The 27,106-nt window shown below is 53.7% G+C and overlaps 3 protein-coding genes across 4 annotated transcripts in view; 2 read left to right on the top strand and 1 right to left on the bottom strand.

Moving 5' to 3' along the window:
• Positions 1–4,105: 4,105 nt before the first annotated feature.
• Positions 4,106–13,084, top strand: SLC12A3 (solute carrier family 12 member 3). Of its 2 annotated transcripts, none has more exons than XM_065640681.1 (26): positions 4,106–4,405; positions 4,646–4,792; positions 5,046–5,121; positions 5,307–5,402; positions 5,536–5,675; positions 5,917–6,027; positions 6,219–6,330; positions 6,579–6,709; positions 6,972–7,056; positions 7,401–7,555; positions 8,130–8,237; positions 8,481–8,604; positions 8,702–8,803; positions 8,895–9,050; positions 9,128–9,227; positions 9,652–9,763; positions 10,310–10,450; positions 10,628–10,734; positions 10,901–10,983; positions 11,170–11,220; positions 11,420–11,521; positions 11,725–11,836; positions 12,165–12,251; positions 12,338–12,473; positions 12,585–12,652; positions 12,943–13,084. In XM_065640681.1, exons 1-26 carry the CDS (start codon positions 4,106–4,108, stop codon positions 13,082–13,084), a joined length of 3,084 nt encoding a protein of 1,027 aa, XP_065496753.1. The 2 variants fall into 2 exon arrangements, with proteins under 2 accessions (XP_065496753.1, XP_065496752.1); XM_065640680.1 differs by having other exon boundaries at positions 11,170–11,241.
• A 700-nt stretch (positions 13,085–13,784) lies between these two features.
• Positions 13,785–18,186, bottom strand: TMEM170A (transmembrane protein 170A). Its single transcript, XM_065640889.1, has 3 exons — positions 18,045–18,186; positions 17,777–17,947; positions 13,785–17,162 (listed from the first exon to the last, which is right to left on the bottom strand). Exons 1-3 carry the CDS (start codon positions 18,166–18,168, stop codon positions 17,032–17,034), a joined length of 426 nt encoding a protein of 141 aa, XP_065496961.1. The 5' UTR covers positions 18,169–18,186; the 3' UTR covers positions 13,785–17,031.
• A 357-nt stretch (positions 18,187–18,543) lies between these two features.
• The window catches only part of CFDP1 (craniofacial development protein 1), a 64,067-nt gene continuing 55,504 nt past the window's right edge, over positions 18,544–27,106 (top strand). Inside the window, exons 1-4 of the mRNA XM_065640922.1 lie at positions 18,544–18,697; positions 18,771–18,873; positions 19,433–19,655; positions 21,334–21,449. Of these exons, the coding sequence (XP_065496994.1) occupies positions 18,607–18,697; positions 18,771–18,873; positions 19,433–19,655; positions 21,334–21,449 (533 nt within the window). The 5' untranslated portion in view covers positions 18,544–18,606. The remainder of the gene's footprint in view (positions 18,698–18,770; positions 18,874–19,432; positions 19,656–21,333; positions 21,450–27,106) is intronic.

Genomic DNA, 27,106 nt, shown 5'->3' with positions numbered 1-27,106 from the left:
AGGCCTGGCTTTGGCAAACCTGGCTTTCCTCTGCACAACTTTAAGGGCTTTGCTGCATTGAGGTAGATGCTGCTGCACGTACTGGTGCTTTGCTGACTCAGGCACCCCCGTGGTTTTGCAGATGTCACTGTTTTCTCTCCACCCCACGCTTGTTCTGCTGGAGAGAACAACCTGGTTCTGCTCCCTCAGGTTTCTGAGCAGCAGACCCGCTGCTGCTGGAGCGGAGTTCATAACCCTTTGTACCTTTGTGCTCCTACTTTACTACTGTGCAGGCTTAGCCTTGGTTTTCTAAATATTTTATCTGCCAGAAGGGCTTTTTGGGTGTCACTGAATTCTTACATTGTGTTTCGAGCAGCCTGCTCAAAGGTGGTGTCACTGAGTGCTCCCTTTACAACAGGGAGTAGCACTTGTTCTTACAGTGTGATGCTGTCAGGGGCACAGCGAGAGCTCCCTCCGTGTTCCGCATGCACAAAGGGCTTCTCTCGCCTCGCACAGGTCGCGCTGGAAATCGCGGTAGTGTGCAGCAACATCTGAACAAGCTTGTGTTTGTAGTTCACTGGGCATGGTTTGCAGCAGAGCCATGGACGTTCATCTGAGCTGAATTTATTGTTAGTGTAAACTGATACATCTTCTCAAAGCCAGTGGAGCTCTGCCCCTTGATACAAGACAAAGGTACAGATTAATACTGTAGATTAAATTCAGGATAATTCCATCTGCTTTTTCCTACTCCAGGACTAATCCTCAGCAATTAAGATCCTCCAGGTAGATGAGAGGCACCCTTAGGGGGGGCTGACTGGTTTGAGTAGCATCCAGCTCATGCTTGTGTTGCTAGAGAGGATTCGAGGAAAGAGTGAAAAGAAGTTTGCCGTGGGAGCGTGTGATGGTCAGTCCCAGTACGGGTGCAGCAGTGTCGTGCTGAGCCTCCAGGTCCTTTTGCCGTGGTTTGCACGGCTCATGGGTAGCAAAACATCCACGAGTGCCGCACTATCAGTGTAGCGGCTCTTAAAGCTTCACCGTCTGCACGTCCTGTGATGATCGAGCTCCGAGTTGATGTGATCTGGATTTACAGTGGAGTTGCAGGGGAATCTAGGAATATTCATTTTAAACTTCTACTGTATGTTACCTGTCCAGGAAGGAACAAAAAAAAAGTTAAAGCTCTGCCTAGAGGTTAACCATGGACTGCTGGTAAAAACTGAACTGAGCTAATGGGAGACAACCAGCTCCTGTGAGAATGTAACATTTGCCAAGAAGCAGAAAACCTGCTGAAAGGTGCCTTGAGGGCCCCTCCTGAGCACTGCAGTGGAGCTGGTGTCAGTGGTTCTGTCTTCTCAGCTCAGTTTCTTTTGGTGTTTGTGGGTTTTTTATCCCCTCCAACAACGTTAATTCTTCTAAATATTTTCAGTGGTGCCTGCACTGTTACCCCGGCGTATGCTCGGCTCAGCTGGTCGTGCAGTCAGGCTACTGCCCACAGCCTGTGCGATACGTTCCTACTCCCTCTGCCTTTTCTTGGATTTCCCCACTGACTGCAGATTCTGTGTCTCAATCCTGATTTTTTCGTTTTGTTTTTCAGGCCCTCTCACCGGAGTAAACCTGCTACGTGAGGTGGCTTCTCCTTCTTCCCCATGACCTCCCACGTCTCCTCTGTTTGTCTAAGACAGTGACACAGCACTTGGACCTTGTTCCTTGCAGAAGCTGAGGGAATTGTGTTCAGAAATAATGAATTTCATCAATTTTGTTCTTGTTATTACCCTCTCAACACTTCTATGTCTCCCCAACCTTAATAAGCCCCAGCCTCTCAAGGAAGCAGCTGTTTTCCTTCCAGCTTAGAAGAAAGAAGGGGATATTGGTAATTCCAGTTCTGTGTCCCTGGAGTTGGGACAGTGTTCAAACGCTGCCACTGTTCATGTCCCTGTACCAGCTTTTCTGTCCTGTTCCTGACTGGGTCTGAAGTTGGAAGGGCTGGAAATGGTGTCTGGAGGAGGGTGGGAGATGATCCCTTTGTTCCCATCAGGGCAGGCTGCCGGTAGCCACCCAGGTAACCATCTGTGTTCTCTTCCCAGGCTTCCTTCCCTGCAGCGCCGAGACACTGAGTCTTGCTGGGCAGCGTGGGTTTGCAGTGCTGAGCCCCTGTGTTATTCCCGTGGCCCGTGTCACCCAGGGTGGTAGCTTCCATCTTCCACAGGATGGAAACGGGACAATTAAACCTTCACGTAAGGCCTGTTGGAATATAGTGCTCTGGCAAACTTAAAAGAAGCCATATGTAAAGTATTGATTGAACCATTCTCAGCCTAACTCGATGCAAGTTTATTTGGTGTATTTAACAGACAAAATGCAGCGGGGGATGAGCTGGAAGTGAGGGAAAGTCCTGCAGAAGCACCTTGGCACCTCTTCACCGTCTGAGCGGAGGGGTTGGAGGGACGTGCCCCAAAGCTCTCCTCTCCTGGCAGCTCCCAGCGCCGGACGGCTCCGGTATTGGTGCTGCAGCTGGTGTTGTGAATCAGGCCGACGACAAGCGCATCCTACTATCCGGCTATTTCACTACACCAGGGTTGCATCATACCACTCACTTCGCTCTTCACCCAGCATCTGGACTCTTCATGGCTCTCCCCGAGCATCTTTGACCGCGCTGTGTTTAACAGAGACCCCCTCCCCTGTTTAAGAAACTCTGTGATTTGTGGTGGTTTGGGCAAGTTAGCATTTTTTAATGAAATAATGAGGTTCTACAATAAAACCGTTCCTGCTGGGCATGAGTCTGCTGCTGCTTCTGTTGGTTTGGGAGTGGAAGCTGTGTGGGAGTGTTGCAGGAGGTGCTGGAGTGAAGCTTTTTCCTCGACCCCATCTCACCGTTCTCCCTGTTCACAAAACCTGGTGTCAGGAGCGGCAGCGGCACTGCCTGTGCTGGTGCGTTTCGCACCGCAATGCCCGGGCGTTGGGAGGGCTGAGCCCTGCGGATGCAGGCAGGGGAGGGATGCGGGCAGGGCTGTCTGCCTTCAACTTCCCAGGTAAGCAGATGTGCACTGGCCTGTGTGGAGCTTGTGCAATTGAGGACGGTGTCTCTCCGTGCACAAACAATACAAGGGGGCTGGAGCAAGTCCTCAAAAAGCCAGTTAAAATCTCTGCATGAATGCAAAAGACAGCCAGAGGCAGCAGGGCGGTCAGCCCCAATTTTCCATTAACTTGCAAAGCCGACTGGGCCGGCAAATTTTATTGCCTGCCTTACTTGCTGTCTTCGCCGATCTTATCTGTAACTGCTTTTAAGGGCACATGTGACGCGGGGCTGCAGAGGTATAAAAGATGCCCATCCCTCCCCCATCCTCACCTGCTCGTACGGTACGTGAATGCTGAGCAGCCTCAGCTCCTGTTTTGTGTGGTGTGGGGAAGGGATTAAGTGGCTGATGGGATTTGGGGGAGTTTTGAACCCTGGGCGATGAGCCCCAGCCATGGGCAATCACGGAGGGGCAGTGTCTGCTGCTTCTCTGTGTCCCCTGGTGCCTCCATCCCCTTCCCAGCCCCTCAGCACCAGATCCTGGGCAGGGACATCCCTCCCATCCCTCAGTGTCACACTGTCCCCTCTCCCCTGGTTTCACTGTGAGAAAAAGCGGCTGTTTTCCTTCCCGCATCCAGCACAGCTCAGTTCCACAGACAGCAGCTCGGAGGCTGGCCAAGATGATTTACGGGATCTGCCGGGTCTGGGGCAGTATCCCAGGGAAGGGCAAGTGTGTGGGGGAGTTTGCTGCCATTTCCCATCATAAATCCCGATGGGAACTGAATGTTCCCAGGTCAGGGCCGGGCCGGAGGCAAACTCGGCACTGCATTTCTCTGCCAATCTGTCCTTGGGACTTAATCTCAAATCCGTTATCGCCACCTCCATCTAAGACTGTGAGTCAGCAATACAGATTACAGCCGTTTTGATATCCCTTCTGGCTATTTTTTTCCCCCTGACCAGCTCGGGGTGGTTCGAGCCAAGTCTTTTCCCCCGTTAGCAATGGTGGTGGGTGGGTGCCGGTCGCCTCACTCCGGTTTTGCCGGGTATAAAGCCAGGGAGCCCCTCTCCGCCCCATCCCTCGCCCGGCAGGCACCGCCAGCGGGGACCTGGGCAGGGGTCATGGCCGAGCTGCCCGTCCCGGAGCTGCCCGTCACCCCGTCCCGCTGCAGCGGCCGCTTCACCATCAGCACCCTCCTGGGCACGGAGGAGGGCGGCCGGGGTCCCTACGCACCCGCCGAGGGCTCCGGCTGTGACAGCGCCCACCCCACCCACCTCTCCGGCAGCACCTTCTGCACCAGGACCTTCGGCTACAACACGGTGGATGTGGTGCCCGCCTACGAGCACTATGCCAACAGCAAGGGGGTGGGCGATGGCAGGAAGGGCAGACCCTCACTGGCGGACCTGCACTCCATCCTCAAGGTAAGGCGGGGTTTGGCCATGCCGTCGGCAACCCCTGGTGCCCACGGTGTGTCCATGGCACCATGTCACCCGCTTCTTGATGCTGTGCTGATGTGCACATCCCAAGAATGAACCCAGTGAGAAGCCAGAGGGATAATCCAGCTGTTCCCAGCTGTGCACCCAGCCAGAGCTCTCCCCCCGGGGATGCCTGGCTGCTTCCAGCCCTGCCCGCCCTCACCTGTGTCCCCATTGTCCCTGCAGCCCGACCCGGGCCGCCTCCACGTGCCGGTGTCCGACCCACAGCGGAGCAATGGCCTGATGGAGGCCGGGCTGGAGGAGCCGGCGGGGCAGCCGGGCAAAGCCGCCACGCCAGAGCCCGTCCGCTTCGGATGGGTGAAGGGTGTGATGGTGAGTGCGACCCATCCCACGGAGCATCCTCCTGTCCTTCCACTCCTGCAGGCAGAGGCAGGATGCATTTGCCCCTCATAATCACATTTTTTCCCAATATATATATATTTTTCACAAGTGTCTGCACTCCAAACAACTCCCTGCCCTCTGTGGTGGGCTGGTTTTCACTCGGAGGAGCAGGAGAGCCGGTGCGGCCCCAGCCGACCCCCGGTGCCCGCACGCTGGTGGCCAGTCCCCCTCTCTGTCCCCCCAGATTCGCTGCATGCTGAACATCTGGGGAGTCATCCTCTACTTGCGCTTGCCCTGGATCACCGCCCAGGCTGGAATCGGTGGGTGCTGCGGCACATCGCGGGCAGGACGGTGGCACCAGGCTCGCTGTGGCCCAAAACACCCAGGAGAGGGTGGAAATGCTGGCAGCACCAAGTGTGGGGCGGTGCAGGGTGGTCTGTGCGCCCAGGGGTGTTCTGTGGGGCTGGGGGGGATGCAGGAACAAAGCGGTGCCCTCTGCCCACAGCCCTGACATGGCTCATCATCCTGATGTCTGTGACGGTGACCACCATCACCGGCTTGTCCATCTCCGCCATATCCACCAACGGCAAAGTGAAGTCAGGTAGTGTGTCCCCTCCAGCCATCCTGGGGCTGCCCCGCGGACGTGAACTCCTGGCACAGGTTGTGCGGGGCAGGAGGGACCCAAAAACGTGTGGGGGAGGCAGCCAACACCCAGGTTGTTCCTGTCACCTCAGGGGGCACCTACTTCCTCATCTCGCGGAGCCTCGGGCCAGAGCTGGGCGGCTCCATCGGGCTGATCTTTGCCTTCGCCAATGCAGTGGCCGTGGCCATGCACACGGTGGGCTTCGCCGAAACTGTCCGGGACCTGCTGCAGGTAAGAAAGCGGCTCAGTGTGTCCTCTGGGTCCTGTCCCCCCTACCTCCTCCATCCTCACCTCCTCCATCCTCACCTCCTCCACCCCCATCTCCTGCCCGCACAAGCTGTATTAATTATCAACATCTGCGTTAGCATTGGGCCACCAATAATCGACCCCAGCTGCTAAAACTTGTGGCAATCCTGGTGGTTTGGTAAGGGAAAGGGTTATTTCCACGTTGCGGATGGTTCCCCCTCCCCAGGAGCACAACTCCCTCATCGTGGACCCCACCAATGACATCCGCATCATCGGGGTTGTCACCGTGACAGTGCTGCTGGGCATCTCCCTGGCCGGCATGGAGTGGGAGGCCAAGGTAACGCTCACTTCTTGCGCTCGCCTTCTTCCCTTGGGCTGGTAAGAGCTGTCCCCGCTGCCCACCGGGCATCCAAGGAGTGGAGGATGCCCATAGCTCCCCCAAAACAGGCAAGGGTTTCTCCTAATGATTTTTTCACCCCCTCAGTGCCCAAACCCCAACCCCTCAGCCAGCTGTTTCTGCTCTGGCAGGCACAGATACTGTTTTTCCTGGTCATCTTGGTTTCCTTCATAAATTATCTGGTGGGGACGGTGATCCCGGCTACTGCCGAGAAGCAATCAAAGGGCTTCTTCAGCTACCGAGGTGGGTCCACCACAGGTTGGGGTTACGCTTAACAGGTCCAAGCACATCGCTGGAGCCCCGCTCTTTGTTGGGGGAGAAGTTTGCTATGGGAAGGTGCTCTTTGCTGAAAGATGTCATTAGAAGCATGATGTCTTCCTCCCATGGGTTACCCACCATCAATTATGTGCCTCCATCTAGTGCTGAGATGCTTCAGCCAGGAGAAAGGCGGTTGGGAGGCCCCAAATGCTTCTCTTCTGCTTCCTCCCCAGCTGATATCTTTGCCCAGAACTTCGTACCCAGCTGGCGCGGACCCGAAGGCTCCTTCTTCAGCTTGTTTTCAATTTTCTTCCCATCGGCAACAGGCATCCTGGCTGGGGCCAACATTTCAGGTGACCTGAAGGTGGGTTTTGCCTATTGCTGCCTGAGTCAGCATTTCTCAGGGCTCAAGCTCTGTTTTACCCAGAGTGTTTATTTTGATCCAACTTTTAGACTCTATTTTATTTCTTCTGGAAACTTTGTGGAAGGCTCAGCCAGGAGATTCTCTGCAGCTTTGTGTTGCAATAAATTAAAATTCTTCTTCTACAGCAGCTGCAGTTAAAATGCCCTTTTAGCGCTGCTGCTGGAAAAGCTGATTTACATCTCTCTGTGACTCCCTTGGGCAGGATCCTGCCGTGGCCATCCCCAAGGGCACCTTGATGGCCATCTTCTGGACCACCATGTCATACCTGGCACTTTCTGCTACCATCGGTAAGCGGCACATCATTGGGTCAGCTGGGTGTGACCTTGTCCCCTGAATCGGGTGGCCTGGGAGGATGCAGGTGGTGGGAGCTGGTAGTGACACCCTGGGGCGAGCGCTGCGGGTGCCAAACCTCACGGGGGGTAAAGTCCTCCCGGGTGGGCAATGCAGCTCGTGGCGTTGCTCACAGCCACCGTGCAGTGGGGCAGCCCCACGGCAGGGACTTGGCGGATGTCCCAGGCAGCAGAACGTGGGGATGGGTTGTGTGAAACCGCGGAGAGATGCCAACCCCGTTCCAGCTGTGCCGGGGGGCTGGAAGGGAGCGGGCGCTGAGTGGGGCTGCGTGTCCCCCCAGGCGCCTGCGTGGTCCGGGACGCCTCGGGCAGCCTGAACGACAGCGTGGCCGTGGGCTCGCCGGGCTGCGAGGGGCTGGCCTGCACCTTCGGCTGGAACTTCACCGCCTGCGCCCAGCGGCAGAGCTGCCAATACGGGCTCAGCAACTACTACCAGGTGCTGCTCGGGGCCATCACCCACCCCGGTCCCTGCTCCTGGTTGGGTTTGTGCTGCAAGGGGTGGGTTTCCTGGCGTCACAGGAGGCGCCTATGTTATTAAAGCACCTGTATAACGGGGGTGCAGCAGGGAGCACATCTTGGTAGGACAAGAGCAAATGGCCTCAAGTTGCCCCAGGCAAGGTTTAGATTGGATATTAGGAAAAATTTCTTCCCGAAAAGGGTTGTTGGGCATTGGAACAGGCTGCCCAGGGCAGTGGTGGAGTCACCATCCCTGGTGGGGTTTAAAAGACGATTAGATGAGGTTCTTAGGCACGTGGTTTAGTGATAGTGTTAGGTTAACAGATGGACCCAATGATCTTGAGGGTCTCTTCCAACCAAAATGATTCTGTGATTCTTTGGACACAATTCTTTGGATTGCTTTTGGACATGGCTGCACTTTGCTGCCTGAATAACGTCAATGGAAAAGCTCTGAGTGTAGCAGGATGGGGCCCAGGGGCTGGAAATCTCTCAGGACCAGAGTGGAGGTTGGTGCTGGGGGTGCCAGGGTTCCTGACTGCCTGGTTTTGGGGCAGAGCATGAGCATGGTGTCCGGATTCGCCCCCCTCATCACGGCGGGGATTTTCGGCGCTACCCTCTCCTCGGCGCTGGCCTGCCTCGTCTCAGCCCCCAAAGTCTTCCAGGTGAGGGGGTGCTGTGTGCACGTCCCCAGCTCCCATCCCCATCCCTGGCAGTGGGTGATGCTCCTGGGCACACTCAGCGCTGCGGGGATTTGTGGCCACGAGCAGCCCTGGAGCGAGGATGATGGGATAAGGGAAGGCACAAGGCCAGTTCAGCCTCTGCTCTTACGGGTGCAAGAGCCACCATGGCGCTGTCACCCCGTGTCCTCGGTGAAGCCACTGTCCCCAGTGTGTGTCTCCCCGCAGTGTCTCTGCAGGGACCAGCTCTACCCTCTCATAGGCTTCTTTGGGAAGGGCTACGGGAGGAACAGTGAGCCCATCCGTGGCTACATGCTCACCTATGTCATCGCCGTCGGCTTCATCCTCATCGGTAGGTGCTCGCCACCCCAGTGCCGTCCCGTGCCCACCGCCAGCCGAGTGGCTCAGTCCCCACCACTGATGATTCACTCTCCACCTCCTCCCCGCAGCTGAGCTCAACACCATCGCCCCCATCATCTCCAACTTCTTCCTCTGCTCCTACGCCCTCATCAACTTCAGCTGCTTCCACGCCTCCATCACCAACTCCCCAGGTGGGCTGTGCCGGGCTGTGCCATGCCGTGCCCCGTGGCTCCCCGTCCAGCTCCCCATCCCGGCAGCGGCCGCTGTCTGTGTTTCGTGCAGGCTGGCGACCCTCCTTTCGGTATTACAGCAAGTGGGCCGCGCTCTTCGGGGCTGCCATCTCAGTGGTGATCATGTTCCTGCTGACCTGGTGGGCGGCCCTCATTGCCCTCGGCATCATCGTCTTCCTCCTGGGATACGTCCTCTACAAAAAGCCGGGTGCGTGGCAGTAACCCAGCACCGGCAGTGCTCCAGGAGGTGTCTGGCCCTGTTGTTAATCCATCTTCCCCACGCAGATGTCAACTGGGGCTCCTCCATGCAGGCCAGCTCGTACAACATGGCCCTCAGCTACTCGGTGGGGCTGAGCGAAGTGGACGAGCACATCAAGAACTACAGGCAAGGGCGGCGTGGCGCGGTGCTGGGCACGCAGGGAGGGGGGATGCAGAGCCAGCCACTGCCACCAGCAAACCCAGGATGCTTCATGCCCATGGCCACGTCCTCACCACCATCCTTGGTAACGAGGAGCCCCAGCAAAATGTGACTGTCTCCAAAATCCCACGTCTGCCATGTGGGCAGAGCTGGAAAGCTGGGCAAACCTTGCATTCTCCACACCAGGCAGGTACAGACACGTTAGCCTCATCAGATAGAAAAAGACCAGAGAGTGAGGCTGGACCCTCAGTCACAGGGTTTTGTCTCATCCCAAAGAAGCTCCCTATAGTCGCCACTGGCCGGGCGTGGGAGAAGAGGCGCGGTTTGTCCCAGAGAGGCTCGGTGCCCCCACAGTACCAGCCTTCGCCCCCTTTCCCCCTGCTGCCTGCAGACCACAGTGCCTGGTGCTGACCGGCCCTCCCAATTTCCGCCCGGCCCTGGTAGACTTCGTGGGGACGTTCACCAAGAACCTCAGCCTGATGCTCTGTGGCAATGTGCTGATCGTGAGTCACCTGCAAAAGCTGGTTGGTCCCTTGTCCTGGCGGCCCCAGCCGCCTGTGGGCAGAGGGCTGGGAAATCCAGATGTGTCCTGGGGGACTCAGGGGGTGGGGATTGAAATGTGCCTGTTTATGATGAAATGTTTTGTCTGGAAGCATCTCCAGCTTGGTAAGTGATTAACGAAACACTGGGATGTCCCTGTGGGCTAATGGCTTCTCCTTGCCGATTAACTGCCAAGGCAAAGATGCGATAGGACAAGGTGGTTGCTCAGAGGACAGGGCAGCCCTGAAGCCTCAAAAGCAATTTGGGACACGCGGTGCCGCGAACGCCAGCTCATCCGCAGCCACGGGGCTGCTGGCATCGTGCGCGCTGGCTGTCGAGTCCCAAGTTCACTGGTTTTTTTGCCGTGATTGCAACCTCCCATGTGCGCAGTGGTTGCACACAAGTCTTGCCCGTGATTTTGGGAAGAGAGGAGCTGGAGATCCTTGGTGGTGACACCACCAGCTGGAAGGGGCCACCTGTGCCTGAGCCCCTGCCCTTGCTCCCCCCAGGGGCCACGGAAGCTGAAGATGCCGGAGTCCCGGCTGACGGCAGACGGGCACACCAAGTGGCTTATGAAGAGGAAGATCAAGGCTTTCTACACAAACGTGGTGGCTGAGGATCTGCGAAGCGGCATCCAAATGCTCATCCAGGTAGAGCCACCCTCAGCCATTGACTGTCACGGTCCATCCTCTTCCATCGCTGCTCAGAGGGCTTTGATCCCACTCCCCAACCTCCAAACACCCTCTTTGCACCACTCCCCTGCAGACTGACACCACCTGCACCCCTCTGTCCCTGCAGAGGGGTCTCATGGGGACATCTATCTGTAGGCTGCTGGCCTCGGGAGGATGAGACCCAACACCCTGGTGCTGGGCTACAAAAGGAACTGGCAGACAGCGTCCCCGCAGAGCCTGGAGGACTACGTGGGCATCCTGCAGTACGGCCACGCTGGCTCCTCCGCCCCCCAGGGACACTGGCACCCGGTGGTGGCCCCGCCGTTGGGTGCGGGGATGCTGCGGCCACATGTGCAGGGTCCACTGGGCTGGCAGTGCCACCCGACGTGAGCCGGCCACCGTTAACTGCCTTCTCCTCCCTCCTTCCAGCGACGCCTTTGATTTCAAGTATGGCATCTGCTTAATGAGGATGAAGGATGGGCTGAACGTTTCCCGAGTGATGCAGGCTCATGGTAAGCAGTTTTGGGCAGCCAGGGATGCTCAGAGATGTGCCGGAGCTGTAGGATGTGCCGGCCAGCACTGTGTCCCCAGGAGAAGGTCACAGTCCTGGTGGTGACGCCACTCCAGGGCTGGGATCGAAGGGGATGGGGACAGCAAGGCACTGCCTTGCTGCCTGTGCTCTTCTTCTCCCTCCCCAGTGAACCCCACATTCGAGGCAGCAGAGCACCCCAAGGAGAACGGTGCCAGCAGCAGAGCAGCCTCAGGCACAGGTTGGTCCAGCTGGGGGCTGCCTGGAGCATCCCCAGCTCCGAGGATTATTATTGGGGGCCAGATTTGCAGGCAGGGGTGTGGGTTTCGGGGAGCAGGGCTGCGGCCAGGAGGAAGCGGTTCCTTTCACTAGGGCTGGCAGTGCCCCTCATCAACATTGGGGCCATCTTGCCCTGGCAGCAGACCCCACCGCCTTGGCTGGCGAGCGGCAGGCAAACACCATCTTCCAGAGCGAGCAGGGCAAGAAAACCATCGATATTTACTGGCTCTTCGACGACGGAGGTAACCTTCACCTCTGGCTGCTGTGGCTCTTTGCCATCCGTCTGTCCAGCTAATGCAATCCCAGCAGCTCCATCACGGTACCCAGGAGGGCTCGGTCCTTGCCAAATGGTGCCAGGGCATCCCTGGCATCTGGCGTTGAGACAGCATTGGTGAGCCCGCGAGGTCACCACTGCCACGTCTGGCATCGGGTGTTTTGGGGACAGGTCTCACGCTGCTCATTCCCTACCTCCTGGGGCGCAAGAAGCGGTGGGGAAAGTGCAAAATCCGGGTGTTTGTCGGCGGGCAGATCAACAGGATGGACGAGGAGAGGAAAGCGTAAGTGATGGCAGCTGCTTGTGCCCCACAGTCCCTCAGAGCCACGCGGCCACCACCACTGTCCCCATGGGCAGGTGGCAGGAGCTGCTGTCCCCCATGGGCAGGTGGCAGGAGCTGCTGCCTCCCCACCCCGAGCTCCCGCCAGGCTTTGCTGTGATGGGATCTGTGGGCTCTGACCTGGCTGCTCTGCCTCGCTCCTCCAAAAATCAATGGGATTGTGGGCTGGGAAAGGCACAGGTGCAAACTGGGGACGTGCCAGGTCAGTCCCTGCCAGAGCTGCCGTGCCCTGCTGTTTTGTGGAAAATGTGTCTTTTTTTCCCTCCGGCAGCATCGTCTCACTGCTGAGCAAGTTCCGCCTCAGCTTCCACGAGGTCCACGTCCTCCCCGACATCAACCAGAAACCCCGACCAGAGCAGTAACCACCACCCTACCCTTTTGCCTCCCCCTGACCCCCAAACTCGCCTGGACCCCTTTCCACAGCACCATCTGCTTGTCTTGCAGCATCAAGAGGTTTGACGACCTGATCGCTCCCTTCAGGCTGAACGACGGCTTCAAAGACGAGGCCACAGTGGCCGAGATGAGGCAAGGCTGTCCCTGGAAGATTTCAGACGAGGAGGTCAATAAAAACAGAGCCAAGGTAGCACCAGTGCTGGCGGAAGCTCCTGCAAAGGATCTCTTGCTTTTGAGACAAAATTCAGTCTTTTTGCAAACAACTATTTTGCATTTGTCAATCCTCTTCGCTCCACAGTCACTCCGACAAGTGAGGCTGAACGAGATTTTGCTGGATTACTCGCGGGACGCGGCGCTTGTAGCCATGTAGGTGCCAGCAAACACCCTTGTCCCATAGAAATGGTGCCTCTGGATGTTCCCCTGCGCGGGGACATCCCGGACAGACACCCCAACACTGCAGCCGGGCGGTGCAGCATCCCCGGAAAAGCCCTTGGAAGGAACCAAGGGGCCTGGCCTGGGTCCTGTTGTGGGAGAGGATGTGGCGTTGCCGCTTTTTAGGGAAATAATCTGCAAATTAGTGGGGGATTGAGAGGAGGGGTAAGGAGGGGGCTCGGCCTGGGCGGCTGTGCCTGACCTGTTGCTCGCTGCGGTCGCAGCACGCTGCCCGTCGGCAGGAAGGGTCGCTGCCCCAGCTCCCTCTACATGGCCTGGCTGGAGACCCTCTCGCAGGACCTGAGACCCCCTGTCATCCTCACCCGTGGGAACCAGGAGAACGTGCTGACCTTTTACTGCCAATAAAGCCCCCGCAGATCACTGCTGGCTCAGGATGTGTGTTTTTCAGGCTGGTTTTGACCCCACAGCAGACTCGCCCGGGGTGCTGGGGGAGCAGCCAAGATGTGTGGTCACCAGCTCTTGGGAAATGCCGGCCGCCCACAGCTGCCACCCTCTGACAAAGACTGTTTTCCTGGTTTCAATCTTTGTAGGTTGTTCATAGATATAAAATAACGCAGGCCTCATAGCGCAGGTGTTGCTCCAGCCCTGCGTTTAGCTGGAGCCGTGCAGGTGAGGTGTAGTGTCCCATCCTGAGAGCAGCAAGGGGACAGTGGGACCCTGCCCTCCCAGGAGTGCCCAAGTGGCATGTGGGGACTGACCCACAGCCCTGGCAAAGCCCCTCCCCAGGGTGAGAACAACCCCGAGGGGTCAGCACCAAGCCCTGGGGCTGCGGGGACCCTGCACCTCCCCTCAGGGATGTGGACTCCCATCCCAATGGCTGAGCAGCAGCGAGATGTCACCTCGGGTGGCAGTGCCTGGCTGCAGCCACATGTCCAGCGCTGATCGAGAGAGACACAATTAACCCCCAGAACCACAACGTTTCCTGGCACAGACTGCCCAGGGAGGGAGAAACCTGCCCCATGTGAGGCAGAAGCAAGGCTCACTTCCAAAAGCACAACCCAGGTCCCCTTGTCACCCTGCAGCAGAAACACACAACTCCTTTCACCTTGGTTATTACAGAATTTACTGATGATCGCCACCAGGATTAGGAGTGTCAGTAGAAAAATAAAATTTACAGAGTTCTCTATCATACAAAGATTTGTTCACAACAGCTGCGAGTGTTAGCGGGACAGGGAGTCAGGCGGTTCCTCAACCAGCCCCACACAGAGGACGTTTGCACACAGAAAGCAGGGCCAGGAGTCTCAGCTCTAGCAGTGACATCTCTCCAGGGCAGGCAGCTTCTCTGCACGGTGTTCCCCTGACCGACGCTCCTGGCCAGGGGCTCACAGCACCACCCGGCCCAGGACACTCTCAGCATTGACATTTTTATGAGCTCTTGGCAGCTTTTGGCAAGTTTGACTGAGTAAAGTCTACCGACACTTGCTGCAAACTGAACGGATTCCTCCACTCACCTCATTTAGGATAAAAGAACACAAAGGGAAGACTAAACTGCTGTGGTGAGAGGGGAGGAATCTGCCAGCTGGTGCATCAACCCCAGATTGCTTCTCCTCCCCATCTGGAGCTGGTTTTACTGGATAGGGAGGGCAGGAAGGCAGTCAGGGGAGCAGAGGATGCTCTGCAAGTACGGAGGTGGCACAAAGAACACACCCCCTGTGCTAATACCTGTCCAGACAAGTCAGCAGCTGATTCTTTGCCACTTATGCATGAATTCCCTGAAAATTTCAGGGCTCCTGGGCACAGAGAGGCACCACTGGCTCCAAGCACTCAACTTCCAAGCAGTGGCCAAGCTGCCAGCTCTTGAAGCAAAGCAGATCCCCCCACAAAAAAAAAAACAACCCAGACTTTTAGATGACAAGGGGTAGAAAACAGGTTTTCAGTCTGCCCAGCACCAAGTGGTTTTACTGAGCAATTTTTTTTCATTTGTTCTGAGCTCTTACCAGCTCAGATCTGTGTCCTGCCTGTCCCGTCAACTGCAGAACTGTCCTCATCCCGCACCACATGCCACACTGATAAAGTGCTTTCCCAGTTGCAATCAGCTTAGTCGTCGCTACTGAGGGACACCAGGCACTGGGGCAGGGAAAGCTCAGTGGGTGCCCAGGACACTGATTTCTAGCATCACCTGAAAGGTAAGGCCATATCTGCCCAGTCTAAGTCCCACGAGAGACTTTTAATCCATCCAGGATAATTCACACGAATGAAACCAGGCACTCCGGGCACACACTGTCTGCAGCCATTTGAAATACGAAGCGGGAAGGGGAAAGACATCTAGAAGTCATTGTTCCTGCTTTTTCACTGGGGGCAGAAGCAAAGAGGGAGGAGGGGCCCATGCTTCCCCTGGGGGATGCCACAGTAAGAATCACAGAATGTCTTGAGTTGGGAGGGGCGCACAAGTATCGAGTCCAACTCCTGTCCCTGCGCAGGACAACCCCAAAATTCACACTACGTGTCTGGTCTGAGGGTGTTGTTTATTTGCTTCTTGAACACTGTCAGGCTTGGGGCTGTGACAACTCCCTGGGGAGCCTGTTCCAGTGCTCCAGCAACCTCTGGGTGAAGAACCTTTTTCTAATGTCCAAACTAAATCTCCTCTAAGATCAGCTCTCTACAAGCAGCACAGCACATAGGGCGCTCCGAAGATCCAGAGTTTAGTATATGTTACACCACTCTGACCTCACCCACCTAAGGAGAAGGATTCACATTAAAGTCTTTCCTAAAATGCACAGCTTTATTCCTTGAATTTAGAGTAATCTCAGTAAGTACTCCTGGAAAACACCTCTTGCCATCAGCTGTCAAGAGACCACTCCAGAAAAGTTAGTACATGGAGAGAAATTATTTTTCGTTATAAACACAGGGCCCTGTTGAGGGTTGTTTCAGCATAGAGGACATGGGGTTCATGGCAGACAACTGGCCTTACAAAATGTTGCAGGTACAAAAGGTGAGCTGGTTTGGAAACCGGAGTTCAGCAAAAACACCATCAGGATGTGTGTCCTGGGAGAGTGGACACAGACGGTGCCTTCCCATGACAGCCCACGCAAATGTCAGCATGGACCACGCAAAGCCACAGGCTGGTCACGCCACATCCTTGGGATTCAACTGCAGCTTCCCCAGGGGCCCCAAAAAAACAAACCCCCAGAAAGCACCCAGCCAGCTACCTGAGAGCCCCGGCCACACGGCACGGCTCCAGGCCAGAGCTGAGAGTTACCTAAAAGTCACCAAAACCAAACTAAAATAATTCATTAGAGGAGACCCTGCTGCCAGTAAGGGTTGGTTGGGGGCTGTGTTTACATGGCTCATCCCTGATGGACACGGGAAGCACCAGGCTCCTCCTGGGACTCCCACAGGCACCCCCCACCCACACCCTGCAGGCCAGGTGTGGAAAACAGGACACGCTTCCCACCTCAGGTCACAACAACCCAGTGCCAGCTGTGCAGGTCTCACCAGCGCAGCCTCCGAAGCAGCCAGCGATGTTCGTGCCTCAGTGAAGACGCCCAAATCTGCCACGCCCACGTAAACATGATCAGCAAGTAAAAGGAGAACAGAGAATTTAAATATACGAGTCTCCTTGAGAGCCTGAGAAGCAGCTGCCACATGCTCACACACCCCCCGGGGGTTTCCAGCATGGGCAGTGCCCGTTCTGCTGTGCTGCGCCTCTCGGGCAGAAGGTGCACAGTGCCTCAAGAGCTTCACTCTAATAAAATTCACCAAAATAGCAATCCTTTTTACATGGGTTACTTCCCCTGCCACAGCATTCATAGTCACAGCTCTCGGCCATTAATTTGCACTTTCATTTGTCTAAAATTATTTTTCTTTTGCTGCTCCCAAATTCACTATGACCAAGACCTACTGTTAGGATGTTGGGGTCAGGAGGAAAACAAATTAAGTTTCTCATTTAAAATATTCACATTAAAAGAGCTTTGGGTTCACTGCAAACAAAGCAGCAACAGGTCAAAGCATTAAGTGAGCTCTGAAGACACCACATCGCTCTAGTGCTGCCACTACCCCAGAACAGACGGTGTCGCATCTTCGTGACGTCCCATTGCTACGATTCATCACTGGTAAAAGGTACACGGGCCTCTTCACTTGGCACTTAATGTTACCAAAAAGTAACAAAAAAATCACAATTTTTAGCTTAATTTCAAGTCACACCAGAGGCAGGAGCAGGCCATCATGTATCCTTCAACCAGTGGAGAAGCACACGTCAAGTCCCAGTCCGTCATGATTTGCTTCAGAGCTGGTGCAGGCAACAGATCCTTTGTTTTTCCTTCGATTTGTGATCTCCAGTGTCTGAGGAAGAGCTAGAGAGTGGCTAAAATGCGTAGAAATGAAACCACCACCACGCAGAACGTCTGACCCACTCCTAAAATGAGGGCTTCAAAGGGAATCATTTTTTTCGCTGCAGCTCTGTAAACTCCAGCAATGGCAGCACCTGCGGAGAGGGGAAAAAGCTGAAATGTGAATGTGTGATGGGTGCCACGAGACAGACACTGTTGTACCATAGGGAAGAAGGGGAAAGTCTCAGAGGATCTGGGGCAGAGAACAGAGGGGGTCTGTGGGGCAGAGCCCTAAGCCCCTGTGCACGCGCTGGCAGAAACGTCAGATAGTGTTTACTGTGACAAACCTCAGCCAGTAACCAACACGCTGGTGGCAATGGATAAATTGGTGGTAAAACTGCTGAGGCTTCCAGAAGGTGTGCAGGTTGGGGCGGTTTCAAACCTACTCTCATCACAAGATCCTCTACAGCAGAGCCCGCAGGCTGCAAGAATTACCCAGTTCTGGGCACAAACACCAAACCTATAAGTGTTTTCCTCCAAGTGCTCAGAAACCTGAAAGCCCAGCTGACTCCGCACCTGATGGGCACGTTTGGTACCCCCACCAAAGGGCTCGATGGGTGGGATGGTCAAACTCTTTTAAAGGGGGTAATATGGCCAAAACATTAATCTTCTCTCTACCCCGGGGAATGCTGCGGTTCGATGTGCTCCCGAAAGCGACCTCTGATCCCTACGGAGCCACCCGGTCAGTATTTTCGAGCATCTACCGTACTTGTGAGGATGCCGGCGGTGATGGGTCCCACGATGCCCATGAGGAGGAGGCTCACGGACATGAACCGGCCGTACTTGTGGTGCCTGAGCGTGAAGAGCGCCAGCAACGCGGCCGGGACGTGGAAGGAGAGGGAGGAGACGAGGGCCCAGAGGAAGACGCCGTACCACATCTCTGTGGAGAGAAGGGCCGTGAGGCGGGCTCGGGGCCTCCAGCGCGGCGGGCGGCGGGAGGGCCCAGCTCCGAGCGGGCCCCGCGGCGGGGAAGGTACCTGGGAAGGTGGAGAGCGGGCTGGAGTAGGTGGTGGTGCCGTTGCCCACGCGGGGCACCAGGCGAAGGCTGAGGATCTGCTGCAGGAGGCCCCCGCCGCCGCCGCCCGGCTCACCGCCCTCCATCCCCTCAGCGGCCCCGCCGCCGCCGCCATCCGCCAGCTCCTCTTCCGCCCGCCCCCTTCCGCCCGCTCCATCCAATGGGAAGCGTCACACGGTGACGGGCAGTTCTCCCCGCCAACCGCCGCCCGCCAGGGAACTTCCGGCCCTCCCCGCCCCGTCCCCACCCCCACGCTGCCATGGGAACGGCTGTCGGCCGCAAAGAATGCCGGGAGCATCCTGGCAACGGAAGCTCTCCTCGGCGCGCGGGGCCGTGCTATTGGCTTTTGGGGGCGCTCTAGCCTGCTGGCTGCGCTCTCTTCGCTGCTCCCAGTGCTCGGTGCCGCCTACAGAGGCTCAGCCGTCTTCCACCGCGCTAGGGGGCGCCCCCGCAGGGGCGGCGACACTCTAGGCCGCGGCGGGCGCGCGTGAGGAGGAGGCGGCGGCGGCGGCGGCGGCGGCGGCATGTCTGGCAGCGGGTCCGGCAGCGGGTCCGGCAGCATGTCGGGCTCGGAGGAGTACTCCTCGGCCGAGGACGAGGACTACGTGCCGTCGGGTGAGCGGTAGCGGGCCGGGGCGGGGGCCGCGGCCCCGGTGCCGGTCCCGGTGCTGAGCGGCTGTGCTTGCAGGTGCCGAGTACAGCGAGGACGACGTGAGCGAGCTGGTGCGGGAGGAGGCGGAGGACAGCCCGCGGCCCCGCGCCAGGAGGAGCCCCCGCCGCCCCGCCAGCAGGTACCGGCCGCTACCGGAGCCGCCCCCGGTGCCCGGGTGGGAGAGCCCGCCTGGGCCCGGCCCGGAGCCGCCTCTGCCCGTGCTCGTTCACCGAGGGGCCGAGAAACACTTTTCATTGTCCTGGTTTAGCGTCAGAGATCCCCCGTGCCCGCAGCCCTCCCCAGGAGCTGCTTATTTTCCTTTTAACGAGCCTTTTTGAGTACAAAACACTTTCCGGTGCCTCATACACGCAGTTTATTTGAAGCCGGTTCCTGTCCTGCCCAAGTTCTCCCTCCCTCGTGGTTCCTGCGGTATCCCTGAGTCCATTCTGTACGTACAGATACAGGCACACGGGTGCCAGCCCATGTCAGGGCCTGTCCGCTGCAGTGTCACTGTGTTTCCTCAACAGCATCATCTTCTAATTAAGTAGCTTTGCCCCCAAGATTAGGGGAAACCTCCCAGGTAGAATGTTTTAGTGACAATACGAAATACCATGTGTCTTCACTCACGCTCACAGTTTAGCTCTGGAGTAGTGTTTCAGCACCTCAGTATATTCTTTTTATTTGTCATCTGTTTCCAGGAAAAGGAAGAAAGGGGGTTTGCTGCTAGAGCCAGATGAGAAAGAGGAAGAAAAGGCTCAGCAGAGTGAAGAGGAAGAGGAAGTGGATAATGTAGAGCAAATGGAAAGAAAGAGAGAAGAAGAAGAAAAGAAAAAAGAGGATGCTCTTTGGGCCAGTTTTCTTAGTGATGTGGGACAGAAACCCAAAGCGGCAGCTGCCACGCAAGCGACGCAAGCGAAGAAGGTAACGGGGGCCAGGGCCTTCACCCAGGGGGTGTGGAGAGGGCCTCAAGCTTTATGGCCCACAATGGTGGTTCTGGCTGGTGGCCAGTGTCTGTCAGAGCTGGGAAGAGGTTGAGTTCACCCCTGCCCCATCTGTTTTGTCAGCCTGGAGCCCCACCCCAGGGCAAACTGTAAGCTCCAGGTCTCCTTCCAGCTGGGGAGGTCTGTGGTCTGGCAGTGCTGCTCTTGGAGCTGCTTCTCAGCATCTCACAGTGTCCCACGGAGCCCTGTTGGCTTCTCTGCCTGGTCCTGGGTCCTCCTTGTGACACAGGAGCAGCTCAACAAGCTTGGGTCTGAGTTGTGCTTGTGGGCGCAGCTCTGCCCTGAGGCTTGTGCCTTTCCTGGGGCTCAGAAAAGGGGGAGACTGTGTGTGTGCGAGTGGGGAAGCAGAAGAGACCTGTGCTGACATCTGTGTGCTTTCTCCTTCATTCTCCTGCGCTGTCTGGAAGATGCTGCGTTTTGGGATGGACATCTGTAAAAAGAATGAATCTAGCTTTCCCTTGGTGCCTTTATAAACCCTGTTAACATGCTCTTGCTCTCTGTCTGCAGAGGTTTTCTGTAGAGAGAATACTGTGTGTTCAGGGAGGTTGTGGAGTCTCCTTCCCTGGAGGCATTCAAAACCCCCTGGACACCTTCCTGTGTAACCTCATCTAGATGTTCCTGCTCCGGCAGGGGGATTGGACTAGATGATCTTTTGAGGTCCCTTCTGATCCCTAACATTCTGTGATTCTGTGATTCTGTGATTCATAAGCTATTTAAAAGGATTTGGTTCTTAAAAGAACCAAACGCAGATATTTGCTTTGCAAAGCCTTTCACACTGAAGGTGGTAGAAGGGAAGAAAGTACCAAAACTGACTCTCTGTTGCTAAAATTGGTTTTTTTTTCTGAGTGGTCAGCCAAAAAAATATCTTCTAGCGAAAGTCTGGACTCTTGAATCGGTGACGCCTGGCAAGTACGGTTCTCCTCACAGTGTGAAGCTCCTTTCTACAACTATTGGAAGGTTGTGGGACAAATGTAGTTCTGTAATCTTTGCTTGCCACTTGTAGAAGGAGAGTCCTATCATCTGAAACCTCCTGCTTTTCCCTGCCTCAGTAAATTAAGAGGCGTTGTTGCCAAATACCTTATAAAAGGTATTTCCCTCTCAAATTAAAAAGACATTATTGACAAGTAGCTTAATATCTTCCAGATTCTCTGTGAAGATCAACCTTTGTTTTCTTGCTGATGTGTTTTGTTCTATATTCTTGAGTACAAATAAACCTATTTCTGTGTAATCCACCCTGGCAGCTTTACTGCCTGGTGGTGCTTAGTTTGGGAGAACTGAGTCTTCAGGCTTTTGCTTGTTTGCTGAACCACAGCAGTGTATTCTTGCTGCTTCCTACATTTAATTACAATTTCACTTCTCATTTTGGGTCTGGTTTGATCCTTGAGCTCCACTGAGAGGGTGGAACCATGGTGGGGAATTTCCTTCTGGTGACAGGGACATTTGTTTCCTTTTCCTGTCTGTAGGTGACTTGCTTTGACCATCCAGCGTAAACTGCGGTGCCACCTGAGGTGTGTGTGGGGTCCCTGGCCCCTTGGAGTGATAATTTGGCTTGGCTCCACAGATGCATTGTTTTGATTTCTCCTTTGTATGTTTCGTAGGCTGAAGAAAAGAGTGGGAACAAGCTTCAGGAGAAACCGAAAGAATCTGAGAAGCCAAAAGATTCAGGAAAAGTGACAATCACCAAAGTGTTTGATTTCGCTGGTGAGGAGGTCAGGTAAGTTGGCAGATGTGATGTGTCTGCTGCGGGCTGGGTGCCAGCTGGGTGCCGCTCTTTGCGGGCAGGCTGGCGGTGTGCCGTGAAGCATGGTGTATCTTCTCCTTTTTCCTTTACGTGCCTTTTTTTTTTTTTTTTATCATGAGCACACACAGGCCTCAAGGAAAACGGGGCCAAGATTTTTCTGCTGGAGGGCTGCAGAGTATCCTTATATGCAGACCTTGGTCTTTGCTTGACTTCAAAATAAGCCTGTAAATTCACTTAGGCTTCCCCATCTGGACAGTGTTTAAAATGGTTGGCAAAGCTTCCTGGTGGCACTGCTACTGTGAAGGTTGAGAGGAGAGAACCACACATGGCCCCACGGGGATGACAGTAACACATTTTATTCCTTCAGTCTCGTCCAAGCCTTGTGTTGGGGGCAGGATATTTGCTGGCGCTTTCCCTGGTGTCCACTACAAAGATCTGCAGACAGTAAGAGGGGTTTTGCTGAATGGACTAATAGCTGAATGCTTTTACCTCTGAAAAAGCGGAAACAAAGGTGATGGACTAGGTAAAATCATCCTTTAGGCCACGTTTATCTTGCAAGGTGCCTCTGGGGATGTGCTTCAAAAAGAAGCAGGTGTTTTATAGATGTGTAAGACCAGAACTGAGGGGCCTGGGTGAACCCACTTGAAATCTGAATACACCGTGACCTGTTGGTTATTAGCGTGATGTATTTTTTTAATATGTAGCTGTAAACCTGGTTTTGTCGGGTGAGAACTTTGCCTCTAGTTTGTGTGACAGCAGAGGGCAGCAGCTCCCAGCAATAACACCCGCGCTGCCGAAATCTGGAGGAGAAAGCAGATCAGGGGCTTCTGCTGCTCTTGCTTTTCATGTCAGCGCTGCTGCCTGAGCTGTTTGAAAAATCTGAGGAGAGCCACAAGTCATAGTAGCGACTTCCCTATTTCCCTGCACAGTCCAGGCTGTAGGAATACCCTTCATTCACTGGTGAAATGGCAAAGAACTGGACCACTGCAGCTTTTCTGAGAGAGAGAATCTGTCATACCCTTTCTACGAAAGAAAAGATAAGTCCTTCCCTTGGGCAGAAAAAAATCTGTAGCAGAGTTACAGACAGAAATGTTGTCTTTTGATGTGGACTCCCCTCCTTAGCTGACAGCTTATTTGTCCCCGATTTTCTTTTTTTTTGTTTTTTAATCTGGTTCAAACGCGATGTCCTACCAGGTGAGAATAGCTGAAGCTGTAGGATTGCAGGGCTGTCACACAAAAGCCTCTTGGGTTCTGATGTATCCTCGGATGGCAGAACTGCCTTCCTGGTGCTTTGGGGTTGCACAAAATCAGCACACAATCTTATCTGGAGTCTGGACATGTCTATGTGTTGTAGGTGAGTATCGTGTCTGAACACCAACACAGAAGTGTTTCACTTAAAAGAGGAGGTTGATTTACAGGGAATCTTGCATTGTAGGCTTACTTGAGAACATGAGTCTTCCATTTGTGGAAAGGAATTTTTTTTTTTGGTGCAATTTTTTGTGATGTACAGGACCCTTTAAATTAGGGACCTACTGAAAACATCTGCCTTGGAGCTTCTTGTTTACCTGTCTCTATGAAAAGAAGCCCCAGATAATCATGATTTAAGCGTAGAATTACTCAGGTGTTTGCCTGATTCTGGCATTCTAGATTTTGTGTGGCAGTTACAGATCAGCTTTACCAGTGCTGCTCTTGCTTTTATTTAGCAATATTAGTTGGGAGAGGTCGGGGAAGCTCTCTGTCCTTCAAAAAGTGGCTTGTCCAGGGCTCCTAAGATGCTGAGTTTGTACTTTTGACATCAGTATCTTATCAGTAGTTTTTGATAGCTATAGATAAGTTAGATAAAGGCATATTTATCTGCACCAGTTGCTTTTCTAGTGTCCTTTGTACTGCTCAGTACTGACTATTTCCTTTGGAGACCTGCGAAGGAATCGATAAAAGTTTCTACTAAATTATGATCAAATAATAAAAGCTGGAGCCTGGGCAATGAGACACTAATCCTGGGAACCACCAAGGCCAGCGTATGTTTTGCTCACAGCAGATGTTGTATCAACAGGTTACAGAGCCAGCAACAGAAAGTTTGCAGCGAGGTCTGGAGGGCTGTTTTCTGCTGCTGCCAGAGTTACAACATGCTATTTTCTTTAGCTCTTTGATAACAGAAAAATCCTTCAGTGTTGTTTTGGGTTTTTTTCCTCTAGATTTTTTTTTGTGATATTCAAAGCTGAAGCATTTGTGTTGTTTGCTACATCTTACATCTCAAAATGTGTTATGCTGTTGGCTGTGGGTAGGATCTCAGGAGTTATCGCTGCTTACAGCTGCTGGTACTTTCCTGTAACAGCAGAAGGTGAGGGCCAAGGGGCTGCTTTTGCTTTAGAAGAGCAGGAGATTGTCTTTGCGCAACTCTAACGTCTGCAAATGCTTGGAATACCAAATGCTGACTTCCTTGCCTGGGGAAGCAGCTGGCAAATTGTTGGTTACAAAGGCCAACACACGGTGGTTGTGTGTGCGCACGTTTCTGGACTGGAAGAACTGAAACGAGAGAGCTGTCTCTGCTGCTTCCCTTTCTAAATGGTTTGAGGCTACTTTTGAGCATTGCTCTTTTGAAAGCTTGAGAAGAATTTAGATCAGTATTTAAGCACTGATAGATTCAAGGCACAAATTTCAGCAGTCTGCTCACTGAAGCTCTTAACAGAAGATCATTTAGCCCTGATCTCATGTTACAGAACAATTTATTTTCTCCTGTAAGAAGATGGTATAATCTCTCTTGCATGATTGGAGTAGCAGAAGCCTCCTGAAGGAAATCTCCAGCTACAGAGCTGTACTAGAGTAGTGAAAGACCTTCCTCTTTAAGCTGTCAACTCCCGTGTAGGTTATTGTTGCACTTAATGTCCATTTTGATTAGTCTGTGCTTGTATCAGTTGTTAATGCTGAACTTTAGTTTCAGAGTATTACAAATTACCAGTTACCAAATAATGTATTTTATAATTTAATTTAATTCTGTATTTAATATTACCTTGTAGAATCAACACTGTTGAATCCTGGAACTAGAAACAACCTTTAGCTGATTTCTGTGTTTTCCAGTTGTAACTCTTCTGTCTTCTTTTCATTCCTCCCTGGTGTTAAATAGATGAAGGCGCAGCAGGTGACTGTCACCCAAATGGCTGTAATTGTGGGCAGTGGGAGCAATTTGCAACAGCAGTTCACCATCTAAATGGAAGTTCAACTAATTTCTCACTGGCAGAAGAGATTGAAGCCCCTTTGAAGCCTCAGGTTTATGCACTTGCCTCATGATGCAGGACACGTGGTTGCATTAATAGGGAGTCGCATCCCTGGTGCCAAGGTTTATCTGTTGTAAAATGTGATTGCTGTATGATGAGGCTTGTTTTCTCTTTGACAATCCAAACTACTTCGGCCCTTGGCTTTCTTCAACCGCTGTTGTGCTCACTGTATCAAAATGGTTCTTCTGTGCTCCTTCCATGAAAAATCAACTTTGTGTCTATCCAAGACTGCAGCAGAATGCAGCTCACACACATCGACCTGATCCAGCCCTGTGGTGTCAATGGCAGCATAACAACATGTGAGGGAAGAGCAAAATCGTAGAATCTTTTTAGTTGGAAGAGAGCCTCGAGATTGAGTCCAACCATTAACCTAACTCTAAACTCATTGAATGCTAGCAGGAGTAGGTTTTAGGTTGAAACATTTCTGTGTACCTTCATTTGGCTTGTGTGAAGCACAAGGAAGCTGAGAGGTGCACCGGTGTCTGGCTGAGGCACTAATTCATGAATGGGAGGCCTGCATTTGACACCCCGTGTTGTTCATACATTGCAAATTCCAACTAGAGGACTCAAAACTAGAAGCTTCATATTTCTGTGCGTGTGTGCTTTGTTCGTGTGGTTTAAATCCAAAGCTTCACATGCTCATGTTATTCTTCAGGTGGGAACGCTTTCTGGTGCTGCAGAGTTGTGCTGATAGCGTTGTGTTGTGCTGGCAAAACTGCGGCTTGTGCTGCTTCAGCGACCCTCGGCCACTTCCCCGTGTGCGTGAACAAAGCAGCTAAGCCAAAGCGAGGCCATAGCCAGGCTCCTCTGTCCGCCTGTCACTGGGGAGAACCCTGCTCTGTTCCTGAAATCTGGCAGGGTGTTCCTGTCACAGCTCCCTTTACCTTCCCACAAGACTGTCATCTCCAGTAGTGCCGGTTTTTGGGATCCAGAGACTCCCAACAGGCTGGGTGATGGTCTCAGACCTTCGGCACTGTGATCCCTTCCTGCCCTGTCCTCACCACTGGTAGGTACCAAAGAGCAAACTTCTCCGAGGCGATTGCTCCTGACATCTGGAGGACTTGCAGATTAGATTTTGTTTTAACCCTTGAGTTCTTTTCTTGAGTTTCTTCCCTGTGCTTGCACACTCTGAACCTGTTTCTTTCAGCGCTCTCACGTGTCTGGCAGGTGTTCCTGTGATGTGAGGAATTCTTGGCTTCTGGCCACATCTGGGGCCAGGATTGTCATGCAAGCTGCATGGCTGCTGGCAGCACGCTGGGCCTGGATCCACATAAAAATGTTTCAGGAAGAGCTTTCCAGATCCCCTCTCCGTGTCTGCAGTGTGAGCTCCCTTCTGCTGTCTAGGTGCTGGGATAAGCGAGTCCAAAGATCCAGCTGGTACTTTCTTGCATGTTGCATGTCTTCCTCCTGCCGAGCAGCTGATAAGCACTGAAGGCATCATTCTTAGTGATGTGTCAGAAGCTGCCAGATCACAGAGCCCTGAACCTGAAGCATTTACAGCCAGGGAGCTGGGGGTTTACCTGGGACCTTGCACAACGGGTTAATGTTTGTCCAATGAACTCTTCAGCTACTTTCATATTTGAAGGCTGAGCAGACGGGTGAGATTTTGCTGAGTTTGACCGAAGCTCATCTGAGGTTGAGCTCGTAATCTTTATCTACTTCTTAAGTGCCTGTTTCCTGATTAATTCAGGCTGCTTCTGAAAGTATTCTTCGATGTTTGCCTGATTAAAGCTTACTGTTGCTTTGACTCAGTGCTGAAATGCCCACTGGGAGAGCTCTCAGCTTAATTTCACAGCCATGGAAACTGCCTGACTTACGGTGGTCTTTTTTTCTCACTTCAAAGGATAGATGATGACCCAATTCCGCAGATATTGTTTGCTTTCAGATTGCTTTTTAGGTGGGTTTTAATAAGGCATTTAGTCCAGAGGTATATACAAAGGTGCAGAAAGCTCTCTGATGTGCATGAAGTCCTTGAAGGCTTTATGGATGTAGAGAGGGAAAATGCTTTGGTTTTCTGCAGAACTTTCTGTCCATGTATCTCAAAATGCTTTTTAAAGAAATGTTGTTATTCCCCATTTGGGAATATGAAAACTGAGATGTGCTGGAGTTGATGACACCGCTTGATTCACCGTGACTCCAGGATCTCATGGCTCGGGACACCCGGGATTCAAGCTTCACTCACGTACAAAATCAAACTAGGAAGGGTTGGTGTCAAACATACGGGACAATGAGCAGTGTCGTGCTGCTGGATATAGTGAATACTTTAAAGTTCATACAGTTTTGTAGAAGGAACTGGGCAAACTCATGTCAGAAAAGTCTGTCTGGGCTGTTACACATGAGACATCAACTCCATCT

Source organism: Caloenas nicobarica, chromosome 9 (genome assembly GCF_036013445.1).
Source record: "Caloenas nicobarica isolate bCalNic1 chromosome 9, bCalNic1.hap1, whole genome shotgun sequence".
NCBI lineage: Eukaryota > Metazoa > Chordata > Aves > Columbiformes > Columbidae > Caloenas > Caloenas nicobarica.
The sequence above is the reverse complement of the archived record's forward strand: the minus strand, read 5'-3'. Positions and strand labels throughout refer to the sequence as shown.